Raw genomic sequence first — 21,798 nt, forward strand, 5'->3', positions numbered from 1 at the left:
AACCAGATTTAAGTAAGGATCTTGAGATGAGGGGGTTAGCATGCTGGATTATCAAAGTGGACCCTACATCCAATGACAAGTGTCTTTGTAAGTCACACAGAGGAGACAGAGAGAAAGAAAATGCCATGAGATGGAGGCAGAGAGGGGGGTGATGAGCCACAGCCGGTGAACACCTGGGGCCACCAGAATCTGGAATCAGCAAGGAAGGATTCTTCCCAAGAGCCCCCCAGAGGGTTAAGCCTGGCCTACACCTTTGTTTCAGACTCTGGCCTCAAGAACTGGGAAAGACTTAAGTTTCTGTTGTTGTAAGCCTCCCTCTTTGTGGTAATTTGGACATCAGCCCTAGGAAACAGTGGCTTAAATGGCAATGTGTACCAAGAAGAGAACAGGGAAATGGGACAAAATATAAACAGGGACTCAAATGGGACCACCATAAATGATGGGAACGTGGGAGGCCCCATTGTGGAGGCACCATCTGAGTTCCCTGAGGACGTGGGAGATGGGTGTTCTGAATCTCCGGGGCAGCAAGTGCGAAGGGCTCAAGCTGGGAATGACCTTGCTGTGCTGGAGGACTAGAAAGTCAGTCGCTATGGGAGGTGGAGGGGAGAGTGGTAAGGAGATGCTGATACAGGAAGGGACCAGAGCCTGTAGGGCCTTGTAGGCCTTGAAACCTGTCTCAGAGAGACTTACAGTTAAAATGACTCGCCAATGCCCCTACTAGCAGAGAAAGAAGGAAGTTATGCACTTGTTACATAGGTAAATGTGAGCATGTTCTAAACATTTTTGTAGTCAGATTATAAGCCGAACCTTTATCATCTTAATTAATGTAATCCCGTCCCACTGTTAATTCTATATGAACAAGAATGTCACAAATAGTACATCAGAGGTCAAACACCACAGCACACAGTAGAAAATCCTCAGTGGGATCCTTTATTTTGTTCACTATTTATAACGTGAAATTTCAACCTTTAAGGGCGGTTTTCTACCAGTTCAGCCAATGACTTGGAACACCACCTTTTCCTAATTCCTTGGTGTAGCAGTCTCCAGGGCACGTCCAAGGGTCGCAGATTCCCCAGGACCAGCAGGAGTGGGTTCCAGGGCTCCACGACGCCGGCCTCCCCAGGATCCCACCACCTCATTCCTGTCGGTGATCAGCGAGGAAATGGATTGTACTACTGTTCACTTTTTCAAAGCTCAGACCTACCTCATTTACATGTCAAGAAAATGTTCTCAAGTATAATAAAAGTGTTCATCATTTTCCTGGAGTTCTTCGAATGCCAGACATTCATTTCTTCTTTTCTTTTTCACATTATCTTTCTTGACTGCTGTTTATTGTAAAAACAAACAAACAGAAAAACACCACAAAGATAGGGATTTGTTGTGCACATTAGCAGGTCTGTACAGAAAAATGCACAGAAGTTTTATATACCATTTACAGTGACAGCTCAGAGTATAAGGTCAAGAAGGAAGACTCGGGAATATTAGACGTGCTCTGAAATAAACCTGCAGAGGGGGACACCACTGTAGTTTCACCAGAGGTTTCCCTCACCCGCTGTTCAACAGTGGCAGACCCAAAAACTGTGCAGTTAAAATACACAGCAGTCGCTCCATGTACTGCCCCCAAGCCCCCCAACTTCTGAATCTGGGGCTCTTTCATACTCTCTTGCTCTTTCATTTATGCGTAACGGAAAAAGCTAACAAATCATGTTTTAGCAACGATCCCCATAGACTGTCGCGACGGAACAAGATTTTAATGTGTTTGCGGAGAAGTCTTACTGAAACGAGCGCGATGACTATTTCCCAGGAAATAGTGAGTGAAAAATCATTTTAACCCCAATCGGAGGTCAGAAACTTGCTTTTTGGGGGTCCCCAACTGCTGTAAGTGAGACAACTGTAGCAAACCCTCTAAGACAATGAGAGAAAGCCTGTGACAGTCTGCTGTATGCACCATGGGGAGGAGGTATCAAAGTTCATCGTGGTTTTTTGTGAGATCTTCCCCGTAATTGGTAGCCTGGCTCCCGACGAACATGTTCCAGTTCTCCAATATCTCCTCCTTAGTTAGCTTTTCATCCTGCAAGAGAGAGGAAAGATCTGTCACAGAAGTTCTGGTAACTCTGAGGAACGGTTCAGTGTGAAACTCCCCTAATTTCATGGATTCTCAACATTTAAAATAGTGCATGTCATAATTAAGAGAAGCGGCCAGGCACCCCTTCACCCACCGTCACCACCCTGCAAAATCCAGACCGCGGCGAGAATCTGGTTACGTCCACAAGCAGTGCTGGTTTTCCCAAAACAGGCGCCGAAGAAGAGATCCACTCCCCTTTTATGGCCTGACTACAGAACTCTCCTGTCTCCCAGGAACGTGGAGCAGCGATTGAATTGGGAAGAGGCAGGGCTTCTTTCTAAATCTCGTTTATTTATGTGGATATTTATCAAAAGATACTCAAGGGCTGGGCGTCTGAGCCAGCAGGACGAGCTTGCTTGGGGATGTGTACCCTTGTGCCTGACACATTACAGATGTTTGCTAAATGTCTGCTAAGTGTCAACTGGTCCTCGGACAACTCAGGGTACACCTCTGAAATCCATGCCCGGCCCACAGCCAAAGAAGTGACGGTTTCTGCAATCCTTAGGGGAGGGAATTAAGTATGTGGCCCTTAGTGGACTATCCAGGACTATCTGGGCCTCTAATGAGTTCACCGTGGGTTATCACGGTACTGGCTTAAGCTCCCAAGTCTCTAATGTAGGGCAAATAGGCGAGAAGTCGATAAGGACACGGCTGCGTGGGCCACGGGCCAATGCTATCACTAAAGAAGCAAACAGAACCCATCTTGTGTAAACGGTCTCCCTTCAAGGAGTGATTCCAGGAGACCGTGAACTACCTTGTCTTTGTCTGACTCGTACACCAGGTGCCTGGCCTCGGCCTGAGCATGGTCGTAGTCCTGAGGGAGGATCCAGTGGCGAATCTCATCTTTGTCCAACTTCCCGTCCTTGTTCAGATCCCGGAACTCATTAAACTGCTCCCGTTCCGACAGAACCCAGTCTGGCTCGGGGCCGTTCTCCTCGTGGGAGAACATATCCGCTGGAAGGGAAGGTGGTTCTCGGTTAGCAGGACAAGCAGGAAGGCAAGTCAAGGAAAACCTGAGCTGCTGAGGTTTTGGAGAGATGATGGCCCATCGGGACCCCGCACCCAAATGTCTGGCGGGCAGTGTCCGGAGGGTAATGACGTAGTGACTTAGCCGCCGTGCAGGCCGCCTCGTGGAACAGAGAGAACGGAGCTCAGGAGCCAGAAGATGAATCCTGGCTCGTGCCTTAGTTCAGGGACCGGGATCATGTTACTTACTTCAGTGGGTCTTAAGTTGCCTTGTCTGTAACTTGGAGGTAGTAATTTACAAATCAGAGTTTCTATGAAGATTAAGAGGATCCTTTCCGTGAAAAAAACTCTACAAGCCAAACTGGCACATGTGTGGGTGAAAAAACAGTAATAAAGACCAACATCAAGCACTTCCTATAGTCCAGATAGTATATATAAAATAGACATTTTTTTTTGTTTAACTTTCATAATAATTCTAGAAGTAGCTACTGTTACTGTTCCCATTTTATAGATGAAAACACTGAGGCACAGCCTTAACCCAAGGACTCATAGCTAGTATGAGCTCGAGCCTACATGGGAACAGGGCCACTCTGCTCCCACCCCTGGTCTCAACCACTTATTCCTATTGTTGTTTGTATCATCTCCAAAGGGCTTCCCCAGAGATCATTTTATTTTATCCTTATAACAATTCTGTAAGATGAATTATTGTATTTTATGAAATGACTGGGAAAGGGAAAAAAAAAAATCTAGGTACATTGCTTGCTAAGTCACTAGCTCTCCTTTGAAAAGACAGATACCCTGTGGGCAGTTTTCTCTTTAATGGAAACACAGCTTGGAAATGCCAAGTGGTAGGGAGAGCGGGTAGTGAATGAAGGAAAAAGAGAGGCAAGACCCTTGGTTCTGCTACAAGGCAGAGCCACACCTGACAGTGCAGAAGGTTTTGGAGCAAGGCTGTCACATTTATTAGCTAACTTGGGCTTCATCAAGTACCGCAAGCGTGTGTGCTGTGTATTCCCATTTTCTGGATGAGGAAACTGAGGCTTATCAATATGATGTGACTCCCACAGGGTCGCACAGCTACTAAGTGGAGAAGCCAGAACTCCCAAGCCTGGTGCTCTTTCCACCGCACCAGATCACCACTGGTTTTCTGCTCACTCCCAGCAGAAAACAAGGCTCCTCTGTAAATGAAGTCACTTGCTGGGCAAGTCCACATGTCGGGCCTTCCCTCTGCCTGCAAGCCGCTCAGAATTGTGTTTTCAAGCACCATGCCCCGCATCTCCCTCCTTCCCCGGTGTTAAGAATGGAGTGTTTCTTTCTGGCAGAGTCCCTCAGAGTTTTGCCCCTGACTTTGCACCGGTTCAATGCAGAGTTCAGGAGGGCCAGGAAGAGCACACACTTTTAATCAAAAGTGCAACATGGCTTGTTTCAACGCGTCAGACTTTTCTAATTCCATCACCACCGTCAAGGCGAGGCGTCCGCAGCTCTGAGCTGTTCCTAGCTCGCACCCCGGGCACAGGGAAGCTCGTGCCCACGAGGGACCTGTCAGTATGTTATTCTCCAGAGGTCATGCCACCGAGATCGCTTTAATTACCATGGCGAGAGCGACCTGTCTGTTCCACACACCTGCGGACAGCGCACGGGCCTTCCGATCAAAGATCACCTCTGCTTAGAAGAAACTGCTCATCATTACAGAAGGCACGATTCTCGGGCCTGGGGTGGCCAAGCAACGCAACCACGGACCAGGGACCGACGGCGATGTGCGTGTTGGTCTTGTGCCGAAAGGTAATTAACTGCCTCTATTAACGGTGGGCACGAAGATTATCTGCATCCCATCCCTCAGATGACTTTCCAGCATTTACTTTATCAACACTTGGGAGTTTCCAGGGGAGGGCACTGCTTTAGAGAGCCCTGTACCAGAGCACCCACGTGACCGCGGTGAGGGTGAAATGGAAAGTTCCAGCTGGCCTGCCCCAGTCCTCTATGCTGGGAGGCCTACCGGCTGCTCGGAAGGGCTCTAACCAGCAAGGCAGCTTCTGAGCCGGCTGCATGAATCTGACTCCCACTCCCGCAGCGCCCAGTACCCGAAAAACCCACTTCCTGACGCTTCAGTGGAAGCACGGGAGCAAAAGGCGGGCTGCGTTACTCCCAATGAAAGCATCAAAAACCAGAGGCACAGGATGACCAAGCATGGGGCAGCTGTGCCCTCTGTACAAGGAGTCACCTCTCTAAGGAGGAGGCCCTTTCTGCAGACGCCTGGGCCTGTAAACAGCCGCATTCATCCCAGCTCCACCTGCTCAGTGCCTCGAGGTCCCCACGGACCCACCATCTGACTTTGGGGTCTTTCCCCTGACCCAGTCTGCTCTGGCCTCACTGGAAATCTGTGGGATCTCCATGCCCATTTTGCAAAGGTAAAACCAGACAGGGGAGTGGGGGCCACCTCTCGGAGCCGTGGGGCCTCCTACTGGCCCCTAGGTGAGGTCTCCCAAGTGCATCCCAGATGCTGTACCCTGGGACTGGTGTGACAAGTCCCTCTCCAGTGGGAGGGCAGAGGAGTGACAACTTCAGACTTGCAGCTGTTGCTAAAAGAGACGTGCCCGGAAAGCAGTTTGAGATGTGGGTGGAGTAATGGTGCCCCTTGGCATGTCCGAGGACGGCCTAGCAAGACCCCAGGCCACACTTACCAATATACTCATCTTGATCCACAAACCCGTCCCCATTCTTGTCAATGTCCTCCAGGGTTTCCTAGGAAGCAAAGGGCAATAGAGAAGGCAAGTTGGAGGCGTGCTCTACGTAAATCTGAGAATTCTACCTACTGTCCTCCTCTGTCTGGCTTTTATGGCTGAAAATGCTTGGAAACTTTTGGCTCACCTCCTTACCTCCCAGGGCAGTAGTTTCTTATCTGTGAAAAATAGGCAGTGGCTTCTGTTAGTCCTTCTTCTTCCCCCAACTTTAAGAGCAGAACACTCTCTTCAAATGCAAATGTAAGTAAAAGCCCAGAGGAACTCCGATTTTTATCAAGAAGCCCTGCCAGGCCAACCATGCCCACCATCCAGCCAAATCATCCCCTGGGGTACTGTGAGGAACCCAGATTGAGAACCACTGGACCGGGTAATCACAAACAGTAGATTCCAGGGCTGAGTGGATGATGAGGACTAAGTGGATGTCATAAAAATATGAAACAATAGGCAATTAAGACGTAAAAGTATATTATACTTTTGGATGTATATGTGCTACACTTCGTGCATTTGACTTCTTAATTAGGTTTATTACTCGGGTGAGTAATTAAATGACTTTCCTTTGTCAGATGTGTCCTGGGCTGAAGAGCAGGGAGCCAGTCCAGAGGCACATAATGCACTTATGGACAATTCCCCCATCTTCACGGTCCCCTGGCAAAGTAGCTATCGCCACATGGATGGTGGGTGGTAGAAAGAAATGATTCTGAGAGCCACTGCCCAGTCCTTGGTGTCACGGTGATCACGAGAGGGAAGCACGAGGCAAGAGGGGACCCCATCCACCAGCTGGGCAACTAAAATAGTCCAGAGCTAATTACGAACCACAAACTCTAGCCCCTTGTTTCCCAGGATCGAAGCAGTTAGAACTGGCCTGGGCACTTGCCCAAGAAATAGGTGGTGGCATTTATTTTACTGTCACGGAAAATGAAGACGTTTGGGACCCCACCAGACACTATGGAATGCCCAGCCACCCCCAGAGCCTTGGTCAGACCCACGTACCCTCCCAAGCCCCACTCCTAAGAGAAGTGTCCTTCCAGCCAGTTTTAAATCCCCCTGTGGTTTAACAATCACTAATTCCCTTTCAGTGTCTTTTTCTAGTTCCCGCAAGGCTGAAAAATGGGACAGAGACTAGCTAGTGGATCACTGAACCCATCTGCTCTTTCCTGGCACACATCTAAACTGTATCTCCCTGCCTCGTCCTATCCAGAAGGAGCCCGTGGAAGGTAAAAGGGAGGGACAATCTTGGCCACGAGAGTAATAGCAGACTGTTGCCTTCTCTTCATTCCCCTTCTTTTCCTTTGTGTCTCCCAGCTGGTTGTTCCAGGAGGACCAGGAGGCCACGAGATGGGAGAGTGTCTGGGTATAAGGTGTCTGGGTATCTGATAGTACTTGGGGAAGCACCCAGAAGGCCCACATGACTCGGACCATCTGCACGGGACTTGGTAGAAGCAAAAATAACCTTTGTTTCCCACGGCTGGAATTGGGGCTGTTTGTTACAGCAGCTAGGCGGCCCTGACTAATCTATCAGGTAGACAAGGATTCCCAACGTAGTCCACTTCAGAGTTCTTTTCCAAGTCCCGTCCGGCCGACAAATGCGCTCTCTTTGCAAGAAGGGACAAGTTTTTGGTACAGATTTAGCTCTGGTCTTTTCCCAGCTCAGGTTCTTTAATGATCTTACCAAAACCACAATTTCCTTCATATGTTCAAACTCCTCGGGGTGCAGAAAGGCGGTGAACTCCTCCCGAGTAGCTGTCTGGTCACCATCGAGGTCTGCAGCCTTGAACCTTCTCTCATCCCGTGGCAGCATCTTTTTAAAGGTGTGATGATCTGAAGTATCCTGAAACTCTGCGGGGTTTCCTGCAGGATGTGTGCAGAAATGTCTGAACTGGGCTGCTACGGAAAGCATTTCCTTCCAGACCACTCATCCTTGATGCTTAAACGGTACACACGGGACAAAAGGTCCCAAATCCACTGAGTTCTTTGAAACATTTCAGAATGCCTTTATCTGTCCCTTCATTCCCTCCCCTGCAATAATCCAGGCCCTAGCAGTTTATTGGGGGCATTATAGCAAGTGGTTAAGAGTGCTGGCTTTAGGCCACATGGTCATACTTTTCTTTGCAGAACCCTGCTTTCATATCATTGTTTGATCTAGAACACACAGGCTCCCCAGTACCCACAACATTCTGTCTAAATGTTTCTGTCTGGCTCTTAAGATCTCCCTTAACCTAGCCATGAGTGTGTGCATCTCCGGCTCTCCTCAGACCTATCTCCTAGCTCTCTCTCCCACACACCCAGTGGGGCCGCACACTGTGCCTGCACACATCCCTCTATCATTCCCCACAAACAAGCATGTCTTCTATCCAAACCCTGTCCACTGCTGAATACACTCCTGTTCCTTTGCTTCCCCAGCTGACCTACCTTCCCCTCTTGTCTCTCTCCAAATAGATATCCATTCTTCAAGGCCCAACTCCCAGGCCACCCTCCCCCAGGAAGCCTTCCCTGAGGGCTCCAGCCATCTTTGGGATCTGAAACTTGGCAGCATTCTGAAGCTGTCCCACAGACATGCTTCATCTCTACACCGTTCTCTTTGTTCTTTATGCCTCCGAGATTGTAAGCTCAGATTGGGCAGCAACCGAAGTCACATCTCACGACCCTGAAATGATGGCCTGAACCCGAGTCAAGATTCAGATGCTTAACCAAGTAAGCCACCCAGGCTAAGTCACTCGTTATTGGGCCCTGGACCCCTCCCACTACTCACCACCTACAGCCTCAGTCAGAGTAAGCAGCTCTGTACATTCTTACTAAGCAGAGGAGGGTGCTACACAAGGAGGTTCTGCTTAGGGGGTTGTGACATCTCTCCGAGGCAACGGATGTGTCGAGAGAGAGGACAGGTTCGAGCAGGGAGCTTGTTCTGAGGGCCCCAGCTGTGCAAAAACTCGGGCAGCACCTCTTACCTAGGTAGTAACCATAGGTGGCTTGTTTGTATTCTTCCCAGGAAATCTTATCGTCTTTGTCCCGATCATAATCCTTCCAGACTTTGGCAACATTATCATAGATGTATCTTTTCTGCACTCGTTTGATCCAGGTTTTCAGCTCCTCAGTGGTCACAAAGCTGTCCCCATCACTGTCAATCCGATCAACAATCTTCCTGTAGTTAAAAAAAAAAGCCAACACCAAACCCGCAAGTCTATTATCAAGACTTAACATGATCCTGATCCAGAAAAAGAGCAAACACCATAGAATCTAAAATGAATAAACAACTGAAATAAAATCAATGATCTGATCATGCTGGGAGGTATCTTAAAGTTTATCTTTTCTGAAGATAATATGCCTCTCCCGACCCAGTGCCAATGGCAGACACGACCAGGGTGGGCCATGCCCTCTGTCCTGATAAACCCAGATGTGCCTAGGAATCCTTCTCAACACAGTGCCCTGCAGCTGGACAACTGATCAGAGCTGATTTGTAAGATGAAACCTAGCAGTCCTCTCCAGGTGCATTCTGACTCCCTCTCTTTAGAGTGATGGCACCAAGGCTGAGGGAAATGAGATGACTTTTCTGAGATCACACAGCTGGTATGTGCTATGACCAGGTAACCGGGCTCTAGGGCCAGTGCAAAAAAACAAACAACAACAACTTGAAGCTTAAAGCAGAAGGAGACCAGACCTTGCCAGTCAAAGCCAAAGACGTCAGGGGTGAAAGCCTTCACGGCACAGAAACTATTCAAGAAACTTGACCAGCTGAGCACCCGCAGGAGCCCACACCCCTGTCCTCAGGGTACAGATGCCTCAGTCCAGTGGTGTTTCCTGTGCGACTCTACTGAGGTACCCCAAGCCCGAGTCCAGAGCAAACTTCAGGTCGGGAACTCCCCAGTGTCTACCTTTAGGCCCGAGGATCCCAAGAGAAGGAAGCTGTCCCTGTGGGGACCTTCAAGGACACCCACAAGCTATTTCTAAGGCTTAAAAAAGTCTGACTCTAGTAGTCCATTCACCTGGGATGGGGTCACCCAGGCTAATTAGCGATTTGGTTCTTTGCTTTGTGCTGCAGCCTGTCACCTCACTGGTAAAACTTTCTTACTGTCAACTGAAGTTCTGACTGACAGTTACTCTTTGATTAATTAGAAATGGGTATGAATTCATTAGTACGCGTAAAGTCTCCATCGCCTACCTGAGTCTGGGTAGGGAGCTGCTCCTCTTAACTCAGGAAAACGTAAGCACTCCCAACAGCTTCCGGGTGTCCTCTCCTCAGCGGCCATTTTAACAGGTCTCAAGACTGACAAAGCCTCGAGGCTTCCTTCCAGGGAATCACAGCCCCTCGGGGTCTCAGTTTCCCTGACTATAAATTGGAACACCTGTTCTGCAAGGGATGTTGTGGCGAAGAAAGGAGAGAATGTGTGCCTGGCCTCACTGAGGACAGTCATCTAGATCACAGGCGGATAGAGAACTCAACTGACACCCAGCGAGGAACAGAGAGAGCAGAGACCCCCGGCAGGGCCTCGGGCAAACCTGGAGATGTGCTGCCGCCACCTGCAAGGCTGCCCATCTCCACTCCAGACGCTGCCTAACACGTGGGAATAAAAGTCGACCGTGTCAAGAGAAACTAGAAATCAGGATCTGTATGTGACATCACTTGTATGGTACTTTACGTTTTCTCCAAGACCGTGCTGCATGTCTGTGACTGCATGTGGCCCGTGGGCCTCCACTTTGCAGCTCCCCGGCCTACGTGTCCCTAGTGGCTTTAGGACGGTCCCCTTTTCAGAATCTAACATCAGGCAGTGATTGCCCAGATCCAGCCACACTCCCCCTCAGCAGCCCAAGCTCGGTGGGGGCGGGGGACAGGGAGGCGGCTGTTTCTGTTCCAGTCTGTCCCAGGCGGCACCCACCGCTCCCAAGCCCTCCCCTCTAGCCTAGATTTACCTGACGGATGAGTGGTGTGTCCAGTCCCCATCCGGTGGTTCAGGCCGCAGACCGGCTATCCTGGGTTCCCTCCCCTTCCCCACCCCCATGCTAAGCCAGGAGCAAGCACGCACAGTTCTACCTCCCACGTGTGTCTGGATTCACCCTCTCCTGCCCTCGGGACCGGCCGGGCCTGCTTCAGGCCCTCATGGCCACTCCCCTGTCCCTGGTTTCTCCATCCGTGCCTCAGTCATGTTCTCTGTCCTGCTGCTGGTCTCATGTTCCTAACAAGTTTTGAGGATGCTGACGTTTTGATCATGTACAGAGTAATGTCCAGTCTCCACCTCACAGAGATCCTTTCTGCTCTGCCCTGTCCCTTTACTGTCCCACCACTCCTCACCCCCAGAACAGGTCTCAACACCTTTGCAAGCAGGTTGTTTTCACTTCAGGAAAGACTCGCTCTGCTGGTACCCCCGGCAAACTCTGACCATCCCGCTGGTTCTGATCAGATGGTGTCCCCAGGCCCCCAGGCCCGTCGGGAACCTGCAGCCCTAGAGGCTCCTTCTCCCGATTGTGGTCACCGTGGTTTGTAGCGGCACCATCACAGCAGTTACACGCAGTGTCTGCTTGTGTCTCTTTCCTCTAATCCGGACGGTAAGGACTTGGAGGCCTAGCGTACAAGGTCTTAACTTTGTATCTGCCTGGTACCTAACACGGTCCCTGGCACACAGCAGCCGTTCAAACGTTTGCTGCATGACTAAATGAGTGACGTGGGGGTATACACACAGGGACCAAATGCAGACCAACTGCCTGCACTAGTTCTCGCCACTAGGCTCGCCTGTCATGATGAAGGCACTAAAACCAGAAGCTGTTAGGACAGCAAACTACAGAGTTCCCTACTCCACATCCCAAAACCTGTCCTCCTGCTCTCTGGTGGCAGTGCTGCAAATGGCGGCCTCTCAGGGTCCCAGAAGAAATCAGTTACCAAGTGCTTCAAAGCGATACAATAGACCAAACCCATCAATGGCCCCCATTGTTAAGTGCCAGACAAGAAGAGAAACTACTTCTCTGCAAAATAAAAGGTGATTGTTTGGGGATGACTTTGAAGTTCAAAGATCTTTTTATCTTAGAAGGCAGCTGGTGCACCTACACAATAGGTATAATTTAGCCTCCTATTTTAACCGAGCACATTGGCCTTTGGTAGCCCTGGCAGCACAGGGATGGCTGTGTTCTTTTTCAGGTAGCAGGACAAGAAGATCCTCCACCCCCAGGAAGCAAGTTCCGGGAGGCCTGGTGCCCAGTAAGCCAGGCTAACGGGAGCCCCCCTCCCCACCCCAACACACACACACCAGAGCAGCCCAGCCTCCGCCTGGGACCAGGTCTTGGGGCTGATTGCTCTGTGGAAGGGTTTCCAGGTACCTTTGCACAAGCCCAACGGTATCCCCAGGGGACCTAGAGAGAGACTGCAGTAATGTACCAAAGTTTTGTGTTCCAGGTTTGGCTCCTGGTTCAACTGCCTTCACCAGTGAAATCCACAATCTGCCACCACACCCTTCAGCTTTTTGCCCTCGTTGCCAAAGGACTGGGTGCCTCTGCAGACAACTGCAGGAAACATAAACTGGGGGACCAGTTTCCACTCTCACTTCCCACTCCCTATCCCCTAATGCCCCTCTTCTCTTGACAGGATCTTTATACCCCTATTTCAGCTATTCCTACTATTCGTCGGATGGCAAGAACATCTCTGCCCCGGCCCAGGAACTCCGGCCAGGAATCAAGCCTCTCGTACATCTGCCCCTAAATCTTTTATCCATTTCTGTTCATCCTGGAGACCTTCTTATCAGTGCCACAAACCCTAAAACCCCGGGAATGGGGGCGGGGGGGGGGGACTGGGAGGGTGGGGAAGAGCTCGTGTCACTAAAATGCCACGGTGCACAAACTCTTTTGTACACCCTCCGCCCTCCCTTCTGATGCAACCGAGGGTAGGGGGCGGGCCCTGACCGCCTTGGCTCCGCAGCCGCTGCCACGTTCTTGCCTCCCCGCGGGAAGCCACCCCGGCCCGGGCGCGGTGGCGGTCTCCACGCCGCGGTCCCGGCACACCGGGCAACTCCGAGCGAACCCGCCGGCCGCGCCCGCCGGTCCCCGCCCTCCGACCGCGCACCCGATTTCGCTTTCGCTTTGCGGCGCGAGTCCCGCGTGGCGGCCGCCCGGGTGTCCCCGCGGGCACCTGCGACGCCCCCGAGCGCGGCCCAGACCGCGGCCTCACCCCAGCCTCTCCTTGCTCTCCTCCGAGGTGAGCTGGTCGAAGGTCTTGGAGTCCTCTTTGCCCAGGAAGGCCTCGTGGTCGTACTGGAAGCTCTGGTTGTCCTCGGGCGGCCGCTCGCCCAGCTCCGAGTCGGGCCGCACCACGCGCTCCTTGCGCACGGTGGGCTTGGCCCGCAGCGCCCGGGGCGCCAGCGCCAGCGCCAGCAGCAGCCCCAGGGCGAACCCCAGGAGGCGGTCGCGGCCGCCACGCGCCATCGTCAGGGCAGGAGAGCGGCCCGCGGGGAGGCACCGAGCGAGCGAGGAGGACGGCGACTCGGAGTGGGGGCTCCCAGCGCGGCAGCGGCGGCGGCGGGGGAGGGGACGGGCCCGCCCCGCGCCGGAGAGAAGGGGCGCGCCCCGGGCGGCGGGCAGGGAAGCTTCGGGCAGCCGGGCTCACGCGCCCATTGGCCGCCGGGCTGCGGGGGGAGGCCGGGGAGGCCGGGGCAGCCGAGCCACGTCGCCAGCCCGGGTAGTGGGCGCGGGGCTCGGGTTTCGCCTCGGCCCCTCCCAGCGATCTGGTTGCGAGGGGCGGGCCCAGGCGTACTGGGCTGGGGACTGGAGGGCTCTTAGGAAGACGGGCAAGAAGTTCTTTGTCAAGCAACAGATGTTCGGGATAAAATTCTCTCTCTCTTCTCCCAGTTCCGGAGAATGAACGGAGGGAGGGAGGGAGGCGCTGCCCCTCCCCAACTTCCAGCGGGGCGCCCGAATCCCAGCCCTGGACCCCGTCCCAAGATTTGCTCCTACACCAAATTCAACCCCACTTACCCAAACTCGGGAGTCTGGTTACAAACACAAGAGACTGGAAAGAAACCAGGGTGGCCGAGGTCCCCTAGAAACAAGGGTCTCAAACCCAAGTGTCGAGGAGGGCCAAGCAAGTGGCTTCAGTATGACAGGGCCCAACTAAACTGAGCAGTCCCGCGCGTTCCAGCTGCCACGAGTGCAAGGCCCCAAACTGGGAGATAGTTCCGCTTCCCAAAAGAAATCAGAATTTCAGATGTCCGATGTTTTCACTTCTGAACGATGGCAATTCATTTTACAAAACACCGAGTGATTTAAACAAATCTTGTCTGTAAATTAAATGCAGAGTAATGCTACCGACATTGAGAAGCTCTGCAGAACTTTGTGCAATCATGGAAATGCTCTCCATCTGGGCTGTCCCGTGGTGGTTATTGAGCACTTTGTGTGTAGCTACTGTTACTAAGCCTTTGAAATTTTAATTTAAATTTACACTTAAATAGCTACATACCGTTAGTGGCTGTCATATCAGAGCATTTGGGTCTAGGGCAATGATTCTGAGTCACAGCCTTTTGAGACTCATTGAAATCCATGGGCCTTCTTCCAGAAAAAGGCACATACAGTTATTGGCAGGAATGGTTGATAAAAGTGTCAGGAAATCCCCGATCTTCTGAAGCCCTACTGATGAGCCTCAGGTGAAGCATCGCTAGAAAACTAAAGGTGTGGTTGAAGAGAGGAGAGATCTTTTCCTTTATCTTGTTCAGTCCCCCATCCTGACCATCTAGAAAAGGTCACTGAGCTGCCTCTTGCAACAAGGACACCAGGACATTATCAACATAGATCCAAATACTGTTTTTATGAGGACTTCTTTCATTCTTTTTTTTTTTTTAAGATTTATTTATTTATTTATTTGACAGACAGAGATCACAGGTAGGCAGAGAGGCAGGCAGAGAGAGAGGGAAGCAGGCTCCCTGCTGAGCAGAGAGCCCAATGCAGGGCTCGATCCCAGGACTCTGGGATCATGACCTGAGCCGAAGGCAGACGCCTAACGACTGAGCCACCCAAGTACCCCTGAAGACTTCTTTCAATCAATGAATAATTCATGTGTGCCCATCATGGCCTAAGCTCTGGACGGGATGCTGAGGATACAATGAGGGACAAGGTAGTCACGGTCCCTGCAGAGCTTAGTGTTTTGTAGACCAGTCAGTAAACTAAGCACCTGCTAAATGACAAGACTGTGATGGCTACTGGTTTACTGAGTAGCAAATCGGCGTGAAAGGTGCTGAGGGAGGAAGGCATTCGGTGTTATGGGGGTAATCAGAGGGTCAAGACCCAGCTTTGGGGATCCATTGAGGAAGGCCTCCCAAAGAAAGGGACATCTAAAGAGAGACTGAAGGTGAGTAAGCTAAGCCAGACAGCAGGGGTGTGGGCATATACGTGGAGGATAAGGTCATGTGTGACCTGGCACAGAGCAGTGGAGTTTGAGGTCATATCCTTGTGACCCCATACATTCCCACCTGTCTGCAGTGAGATGTGGGGATATAGTCCTTGGTGCCTCACCAAACCTGAGCTGACTTCTCGTGGGGCAGGAAGTGTGGTGCTAGAGAACACACATGCTTCCCATAGTCAGTTTAGAGGCTTGACTTTCTAGCAATAGAGAGACATCACATACTCATAAATACTTTGGGTGTAGAGGAGCTCCCTACTAAAATGCGAGGGCCCTGAGGTGGGTGGCTTTGTCCCTTCAGTACTCATCACACAAGCAGAATGTGAATTGGGTTGGGGGGTGGGAAGAAGGAGTTGGAGGGGGCCCAGAAAAAGATCAAGGCTAAAGAGGAGGAGGATTAGGAATGGACTAGGGAAGTGGGTGGAGATTGGAGACAGTCTCTGCTTTGCTTATTCACAACTTTGCCACAGGCAGGCCTGGGCCCCTGGGTTTGATCCAGACTCTCAGGACTGAGGATGGCACATCGTTTGCCCTGTTCTAGTTGGCTTTCTGCCAGACACTAGTGGTTTCCAATAGTTAGACTGTTCCAGAGGTGGTCTTGGCTCCTGTGAGAATTACCAGAGAATTCCACTGCTGTGAATCTGGAAGAGTTTATATATTTTCCCCTGGGATGGCAGACACTTTTTTTGTTTCTTCTGGAGGAAGCTAAAATGTCAAAATACGCCCCCCCCCCCGTTTTTAAAGTACCTTGCTTATTTGGAGTTTAAGTTTTCTTTACCATTTCAAAAATTCCATTTATTTAAAGTAAAAAAATCCAGCGAAACAGTTCACTTACATTGAGCCCCACGTCAGGCGTCCCAACTTTTAAGACATACATTTGAGAGATAAGCATACAAAATGTTAACTTTGAAAACCGACAGAGCTCATATCCCAAGCCCCACAAGCCTGTAGGGAGCCCAGGAACCGCTGTTAAAGGCCTGGAGGGTTCAGGCTCATCAGTTTCCGGGCCCAGCTCGGGAATGGTCGATGCACCCAGACTTAACGTGAGGGAGGTTCACCTCTTTATATGAAGGCATCCGCCGGAGCCACAGTATCTCCTGGAAGGGAGCTTTTATACACACAACGCCCTGATTTTTGCTGCTGTGACCTAGGGAGTCTCTTCATCACTTGGCTCTGGAGACCAGCTTGCAGTCCCTGTCCTGTGGGACTCTAATAATTGGTGTCACCCAGAAAGGAGCTCATAGTTGTATCTGGTGCCCTGAGTTTTGTGGCGGCTGCCAGGGTGTCTCTACGTCGCCGGGCTCTGGCGGCCAGTCGGACTTATATGCTGGGTGCACAGGATTATAACCAAAGGTGGCAGAGTTCCTAAACAGATGCCACCCCTGGGGCCCAGCAAGACCCAGGAACTCAGTCTTTCTGGGAAAGAGACCAGCTGATCATCATCAGGCTGAGACTTGAGAAGCAGACTTATAATTAAACACGCATCTAGGGACTGACTGCAATCCTCTTGAGAGACGTTGGAAGGCAGGCTCTACCTTTAGGCTCTCTCTCTGCTGCAGTCCCGAGCACCAGTGTCTCCTTGAGGGTACCTGTGTCTAGTGCCCGTTTGGGTGGTTGCTGCCAGGGGTCCCTTTACCTTGCTTGGCTCTGGAGGCCACTGGGACCTATGTTTGTGATCCCACAGGACTATGTGTATTTGCATACTTGTAAAAACTGATACCTGAGGGTCTGGCTTCCAGTAAGTCTGAATCTGACTGCTGAGATCCTCCTTTTTGGGACACTTCAAGTCTTGGTACATCCTCAACTACAGGGAGCCCTTAAACCTGTCATTGGCTGCTTGGACAAGTGCCAAGGATTGAGAGACAACAAAGAGATGAGGCAGGGTTGAGTGACAAGTTTCATCCCCTACACAAGGCCACTCCTTCAAGACTAGGAGAAGGCACATTTTCATCTACTATATAGAAACCAACACAGAGAGTCAAACAAAACAAAAACATACAAAAATAAAAACAGAGGAATATGTTCCAAAGGGAAGAACAAAATAAAACCTCAGAAAAAGCTTTAGTGAAATGGAGATAAGGAATTTATGCTTATCTTTGATAAAGAATTCAAAGTAATGGCCGTAGGGATGCTCACCAAATGAGGGAAGAATGGATGATGACAGTGAGAACTTCAACAAAGAGATGGAAAAATAAAAAAGTACTAAACAGAAGTCACAGAGCTGAAGAATACAATAACGCAACTGAAATATACACCAGCGGGGTATGTGACAGCTGACCATATGAAGCAGAAGAAAGGATCAGTCAACTCAAAGATGAGTGGAACTCACTCCAACAGAGCAGAAAAAAAAAAAAAAGTGAAAAAGAGTGGAGATCACTTAAGGGACAACATCAAATGGACTAACATTCTCATCATCAGTCTCCCAGATGGAGGAAAGAGAGAGAAAGGGGGCAGAAATCTTATTTGAAGAAATAATGGTTGAAACTTCTTTACTTGGGGAAGGAAATAGACATCCGGATCAAGGAGCCCAGAGTGTTCCAGATAAGAGGACTGCAGAGAGACCCACACCAAGACACAATCAAAATGTCAGAAGTTAAAGACACGATGACAATAGAGCCCCAAGAGAAAAAAAAAAAAAAAGTGCTACAAGGGAATCTTCCTAAAATCATCAGCAGACTTTCCAGCAGAAATTTTGTAGGCCAGAAGAAAGTAGCATGATATAATCAAAGTACTGAAAGAAGAAAAGCTTCCAAACAAGAATACTCTGCCTAGAAAAGTTATCATTCAGCAGTGAAAGAGAAATAAAGTGTTCTCCAGAAAGCAAAAGCTAAAAAAATAAAGTAAAATAAAAATTAATAACAACAACAAAAGCTAAAGGAGTTCACCAACAAACTGGCCTTATGAGAAATGTTAAAGGGCTCTCCTTAAGCTGAAAAGAAAGGGTGCAAATTAGTAATAAGAACACACATGAAATTGTAAGCCAGCTACTTTACCAGAGACAACCAGGAAAAGACAGCTAAGAAGAGCTCACCTGGGGTCAGAGCATACCTCAAACATGGATCTCAAGAAACTACCGTTACAAAAGATTATGAGTTTAATGGGATCAGACTGGGGAGCTGTCTTTGCCCCAGGACATTATCTAAAACCATAGAGTAATTAACTTGCAATTCATGGTGCCTAAAGTTGGTTGCAGCATAGGGAATCGTCAGAGAGCTCTGCTTAGAGACTGTCGTTCCAGGGTGACCATGTGCTTGTCTGAGGAAGCACCTCCCAGGGAGCAACACCAGAGGCTTCACAATGTGGGGAAAGAGATTTCCCTAAGAGTCCAGCTAGCAAATAAGCCAACAACAACAGAAGACCTGGAGGAAGAAGGCCAGGATATAGTTGTTACGGTGTGTTATCTAAAATTATCCAGTTTCCAAAAAAATGACAAGCCGTGCAAAGAAATATGAAAATATGACTCATGTACAGGAAAAGAAGTAGAAGTGACAGAAAGTGTCAGTGAAAGAAACCAGATCCTACAGCCAGCCAGCCAGGGGTCCTGTAACCAGCAAAGCTACCTTTCAAAGTAGTGATGAAATAAGGACATTCCCAGACAAATAAAACCAGAGACTTCATTGTCATAAACCCATCTTACAAGAAGTATAAAACTTCTTCAGGCAGAAAGCAAATGACCTAAGAAAACAATTCAAATACACACACATGTACTTGCACACACACAAGCACCAGTAAAGATAATAACATAATTATAAAAGGCAATGTAAATGCCTATTTCTTCTCCCCATACTGATTTTATTTATTTATTTTTTTTAGATTTTTTTATTTATTTATTTGACAGACAGAGATTACAAGTAGGCAGAGAGGCAGGCAGAGAGAGAGGAGGAAGCAGGCTCCCTGCTGAGCAGAGAGCCTGATGTGGGGCTCGATCCCAGGACTCTGAGATCACGACCTGAGCTGAAGGCAGAGGCTTAACCCACTGAGCCACCCAGGCGCCCCTCCCCATACTGATTTTAAAATGTGTGTGTAAGAGCGCCTGGGTGGCTCAGTCAGTTAAGCGTGTGCCTTCAGCTCAGGCCATGATCTTGGGGTCCTGGGACGGAGACCGACATGGGGCTTCCTGCTTGGGGGGTTGTGGGGGAGCTAGCTTCTCCCTTTTCCTCTGCCTCTGCCCCGCTCATGCTCCCTCTCACTCACTCTCTCTCTCAAATAAATAAATAAAATCTTTAAAAAAATAAAAGGTACATATAAAATATGTATATAGTTTTATTGTTAGACCTATAACATATAGATATGTAATATACTTGGCAATAACAATATGCAGGAAGTGGGTAGGAACAAAGCTATATTGGACTGTATTAGACCAGATGATAACTCAGATAAAGTTGAGTCCACAGGACAAATGAAAAGAACCAGAAATGGCAAATACAAGGTAAATATAACAAAAGCTATAAATATATATTTGCTTTATTTTCTTTTCTCAGCTCCTTTAAAAGACATTGAATTATATAAAGTAATAATTACAGCAATGTACTATTGGGTTTGTAACATAGCTATAGATGTAATATGTGTAAAAATAATAGCACAAGGGGGAGAAGAGAATAGTTACGGAGAATGGACATTTCTATATTTCATTGTAATTCAAAAAAGTAGATTCTAATGAGTTAAGACATACAGCATAAGCCTTAGTGCAAGGACTAAAGAAATAACTAAAAAAATACACAGTGAAAAAAATCACTAAGGGACTGAAAATACAACACTAGAAAACATTCACTTAATGCCAAAGAAAGCAAGAAAGGAGGACTAGAGAGACAAAAAAGGCAGAAGGAAAATGTCACCAGCTGGGAATCTGGCTGAGCACATAGAAACCAAAGGCGACAAAAATGGTCTCTGAAAGAGTAAATATATAAGGCCTTTTCTTCTTATTATTTAAAACATTAAAAAATGTAACTGACTTCTCAAGCAAAGACAGTAACATTGTATTGTGGGGTTAATAACGTATGCATAAATACAACACATAATGATAACTGCATGTAGGATACAGGCCATGAGGAGAGAAATGTATATCCACTGTTTTAAGGTTCTTCTATTACACTTGAAGTGGTGAAATATCACTTGATGGTAGACCATGATATATTAAAGAGTGTGCTGTAACGGTCAATTCCAGTGGGCTAGGAATTAATCTGAGCCATTTTGCTAAAGTTTCTGCATAGTAAAGGCATGACCCCTGGTAAAGGAATGAAATATACCCATTCATAGTATTGCCTTGAAACCTAGGGTCCAAGAAATTTGGGAGCGATTTTTACAACTTTCCAGCATCATTTATTGAGACTCCTGGAGGAGTCTATTGCCGTGTAGCAAGAATATGACTACATGACTGGACAAGGTGGCATTTGGGGGTACTTGGTTCTGAGATGTCGTGTACACACAACAGTGGTTCCTGATCCAAGACATACATTTCATTTGGCCATGGCCCTTATAGAAAAGGGAGGCAATAGAGGACTCCTTCTGACATTTCCAGAACCCCCATTGTGATGGTTGTGATGCATATTTTTACTTTAATGCTGTTATGTATTTATTATGATGTTTTATAGCTTTTCCTTTAGCTTTGTAAGCATGGCCATTTTGAGTCCCACAAGTCTTAGTCTTTAGCAATTGACTCTTCAACTTCCATACTCTAAACCCTAAAGCAACACAAAACTATCAAAGCAAAGAGTTAAATGAGCCAACAAAGTTCGTAGAATGGAGTCATAAAAAGCACTCAGTTAATCCCAAAGCAGGCTGATAAAAGAGAAAAAAAAAGAACCCAGAACAGAGGAGACAAAAAGAAACAAATAGAAAGATGATAGACTCAAACGTCATCATGTTAATGGTCATATTAAAGATAATTTGTATAAAAACTGCAGTCTAAAATACAGAATTTGTCAAATTGTGTAAAAAAAACAATACCCACGTATATGCTGCCTACAGAAAATGCATCTTAAATGTAAAGACACAAATGGGTTAAAAGGATAGAAAAATAGACCACACTGACACTAACCAAGAGAATGTTGGAGTGACTATATTTATAGCAGACAAAGTATATGTCAGAGCAAAGAATATTGCCAAGAGTAAAGAAGGTCATTTCAAAATCACATAGGGGTCACTTAATCAAACAAGTATAACAATAACAAATGAGTATAACAAATGTGCATGCACATAATAGCAAAACTTAAAAAAAATGGAGAAGAAAAAACAACAAAGAGAAATAGACAAATACACAATTATAGCCAGAGATTTTTAAAAAATGCTCCCTCCATAGCTAATGGAACTAATAGCAGATCAGCAGAAATATAGTAGACTTGAACACCTCTAGCAATGCTTGCCCAGACTGACGTCTTGAAAAAACCTCCACCCAGCAACAGCAGGATACACATTGTTCTCAAGTGTACAGAATTTACCAAGATAGAACATTCTGTGGCTCATAAAACAAGTCTCAGTAAGTTTAAATGGATTCAAGTAATGTAAAGTGTATCCTTCAGGTGGAGGGACCTGTTACTACCAACTGTTGGATTTCATGGTCAAAGCCAAACTGGCCAATGAAAGGGCTAGCCTCAGGCAAT

The 21,798-nt window shown here is 48.3% G+C and overlaps 1 protein-coding gene across 2 annotated transcripts; it reads right to left on the reverse strand.

The window, feature by feature from the left end:
* Positions 1-902: 902 nt before the first annotated feature.
* On the reverse strand, positions 903-13,335 carry LOC111150165 (reticulocalbin 1). 2 transcript variants are annotated; one of them, XM_022507561.1, is made up of 6 exons: positions 12,980-13,335; positions 8,778-8,971; positions 7,502-7,668; positions 5,773-5,833; positions 2,880-3,079; positions 903-2,071 (listed from the first exon to the last, which is right to left on the reverse strand). In XM_022507561.1, exons 1-6 carry the CDS (start codon positions 13,231-13,233, stop codon positions 1,964-1,966), a joined length of 984 nt encoding a protein of 327 aa, XP_022363269.1. In that variant the 5' UTR covers positions 13,234-13,335; the 3' UTR covers positions 903-1,963. The 2 variants fall into 2 exon arrangements, with proteins under 2 accessions (XP_022363269.1, XP_022363268.1); XM_022507560.1 differs by having other exon boundaries at positions 7,502-7,680.
* Between the last annotated feature and the right edge of the window lie 8,463 nt (positions 13,336-21,798).

Source organism: Enhydra lutris, unplaced genomic scaffold (assembly GCF_002288905.1).
Source record: "Enhydra lutris kenyoni isolate GAN:26980312 unplaced genomic scaffold, ASM228890v2 scaffoldscaffold22, whole genome shotgun sequence".
NCBI classification, from domain to species: Eukaryota; Metazoa; Chordata; class Mammalia; order Carnivora; family Mustelidae; genus Enhydra; species Enhydra lutris.